The sequence below is a fragment of the Drosophila guanche genome, unplaced genomic scaffold (genome assembly GCF_900245975.1).
Source record: "Drosophila guanche unplaced genomic scaffold, DGUA_6, whole genome shotgun sequence".
In the NCBI taxonomy this organism is placed as follows: domain Eukaryota; kingdom Metazoa; phylum Arthropoda; class Insecta; order Diptera; family Drosophilidae; genus Drosophila; species Drosophila guanche.
This window is the reverse complement of record NW_022995746.1, coordinates 3099364-3101587: the sequence shown is the minus strand read 5'-3', so window position 1 is coordinate 3101587 and position 2224 is coordinate 3099364. Positions and strand designations below refer to the sequence as shown.

Here is a 2224-nt window from a genome sequence, read left to right as displayed (position 1 = left end):
GAAAACCAAGAAAAATAAATTGAAACATAAACTTAAGTTAATGTTAAATTACAAATATTGTAAAGCAACATTTGGCAAGATCAAAAATAAATTATAAAATAAATGTTAAAAAAAAGGAAAGAGAAAATGTATTGATTTTATAATAATTATAATTTTAAGCGCTGAAATCTGTTCTGGGCTATGGGGGGATACGAAGTGTTCTCTCTTTAAGCTGGAAGAACAGCTCCTAACTTGCTAATAAAACGGTTTCTGTTTCATAATTTCCTCGCCTAACTACAAATGTTTTTCCCCCTTACGAAACTCCACCTTTGACTCTACTTTCAAATTCCCACACAAATATTACACTCAAATATTGAATTTAATTTTCTAGCTTCGTTTTTTTCGCGCATCAAAATTCAATTCCATGAATTGCTGCTCGGCACCATGTTCGGATCCGGACCGAGAGCAGGAGCCGCAGCTGATGTGCGATGGTCGGTGTGTCGGGAAGGAAAGCTTCGTGGAGCTCAACGAACTGCTGGACGAGGAATTCGCTTGCATGCGAAGCGTGGCGCAGGGCATTTGCCAGTCGCTGGCACGACCCAAGGACAGGGAATGTTGCCGCACCATGCTGCAGGATTTGTCCAAATTAAATCAATCCCAATCGCCAGAGGTCAAGGAGAATGTGCACAAGTTTTTGGTATTCTACCTGAAAGCGTTGCGCTGGACGCAGAAGAATCAGCCGCTGGAATGGTACCAGAAGTGGGTGAGTAGCAACCCAGGCACAGACCACGGCAACAGAATTATTGGGTGATCCTCTCTGTAGTACGGATGTTCCCAGGACATGGGCGAGGAGCAGCGTGTCTGGGTGGAGGAGGGCCGCTCCTATGCGGCCATGAAGGAGTTTGAGGATGGCTCCACCATTGTGTACGTGGCCACAGCCAAGTATCCCTGCTCCATCTGGACGGAGTCCGGTCTCAAGTCATTGGCACAGCAAGATGATCGTTTATAGATTTGATATATTTCGATTTTAGGCACGAAATTCGCGGTGTAAAACATTCGAGCTTAGGGCTAAGGATATGGACAGAATGTGGACGGAATTTTGATAGTTTGTGTGGCTTAACAACTAATATAAAAGAGCAGTGTTAAAGGCACTAAATGGTGACTGTCTTTTGTGTCAAATGTTGGGGGATTAATTCCCAAACTCCTGCGGCAGCGGCCGGTGCACATCCTCCTCTTAGCTGCGCATAAATCCTGCAGCGGCGCCCATTAGCAGGAAGCCCAGCAAGAGCTGCAACGAAGAGTGAACTTGCAGCAAGCTGGAGCCATTGCAGCTGTCGTTGGAGCAATAGCATTCCTCCCAGTAAACGCCATTCTCGTAGACGCCCCAATTGCAGACGCCCGTCACGCCCGTATCCGAGACAGAGGCACAGCGACGTATGACCTGACGCCAGCGGCCGTCCCCTAGGGAAAAGCAAGCAAAGAACAAACATTAATGAATGCATAAAGTTAGAGTAAGAGTATGGGTTGCTAACAAATGAATCCTCTGGGTCCCTGCTGCACCACTTTCATGCAAAAGGAGCCGGGCATGTGGCTCTCATCGCTGTTGCACTCGATGGCAATGTGTTCCGTGCGATTGAATTTTTTGTAAGCGCCGCAGCTGTCGTGACCCTTGCGATCTTGATCCGAGGAGCACTGATAACAGCGTATTGCCCAGCTGCCTGTAAAATAAAAAAAAAACATGAATTAATTATAAATTAACAAACAAAACACCTGCCCCAAGCCACACCCTAAGCGGAGTTTATGTGACTTGGCTTTGGATTTTTGCATAACCACCTACCGCACACGGCCAGCGAAAGTAATATAAATGCACAGCGTGTTATTCTGGACATGGTTGAGCTTATAATGGTTTTGTGCGCTTCAGTTAACTTGGCTAAAATGAGGTTTAAACTTAGAACCAAAATAAATTCAAAACAAATTGGGTTTGAGTGAGTGTGCCCGCGGATTCAGCGATGAAATATACCGGCTTACCCCCAGAAATATACCGAGAATAACCGAACTTAACCCACGTAAGTCCGCTCTATTCAAACAGTTGATTCATTGTTGGCAAAGATAAAGCCTTCCCTAAGAGAAAATCATATTCGCGTTCATTGCTATTTGCTAGAAACAGTTTAAAACAGTCAACAAAACATGAAAATTAATTTAAACAAGCGCCATAAAATGCCACAATTCGTTTTGGTAGACTGCC

General features: G+C 44.6%; 2 protein-coding genes across 2 annotated transcripts; one reads left to right on the top strand and one right to left on the bottom strand.

The window, feature by feature from the left end:
- The first annotated feature begins 338 nt into the window (after positions 1–338).
- LOC117582343 lies at positions 339–1135 on the top strand. Its single transcript, XM_034269995.1, has 2 exons — positions 339–742; positions 803–1135. Exons 1-2 carry the CDS (start codon positions 404–406, stop codon positions 986–988), a joined length of 525 nt encoding a protein of 174 aa, XP_034125886.1. The 5' UTR covers positions 339–403; the 3' UTR covers positions 989–1135.
- Positions 976–1975, bottom strand: LOC117582344. Its single transcript, XM_034269996.1, has 3 exons — positions 1817–1975; positions 1512–1697; positions 976–1440 (listed from the first exon to the last, which is right to left on the bottom strand). The coding sequence occupies exons 1-3, from the start codon at positions 1866–1868 to the stop codon at positions 1214–1216; spliced, it is 465 nt and encodes a 154-aa protein (XP_034125887.1). The 5' UTR covers positions 1869–1975; the 3' UTR covers positions 976–1213.
- Positions 1976–2224: the final 249 nt, after the last annotated feature.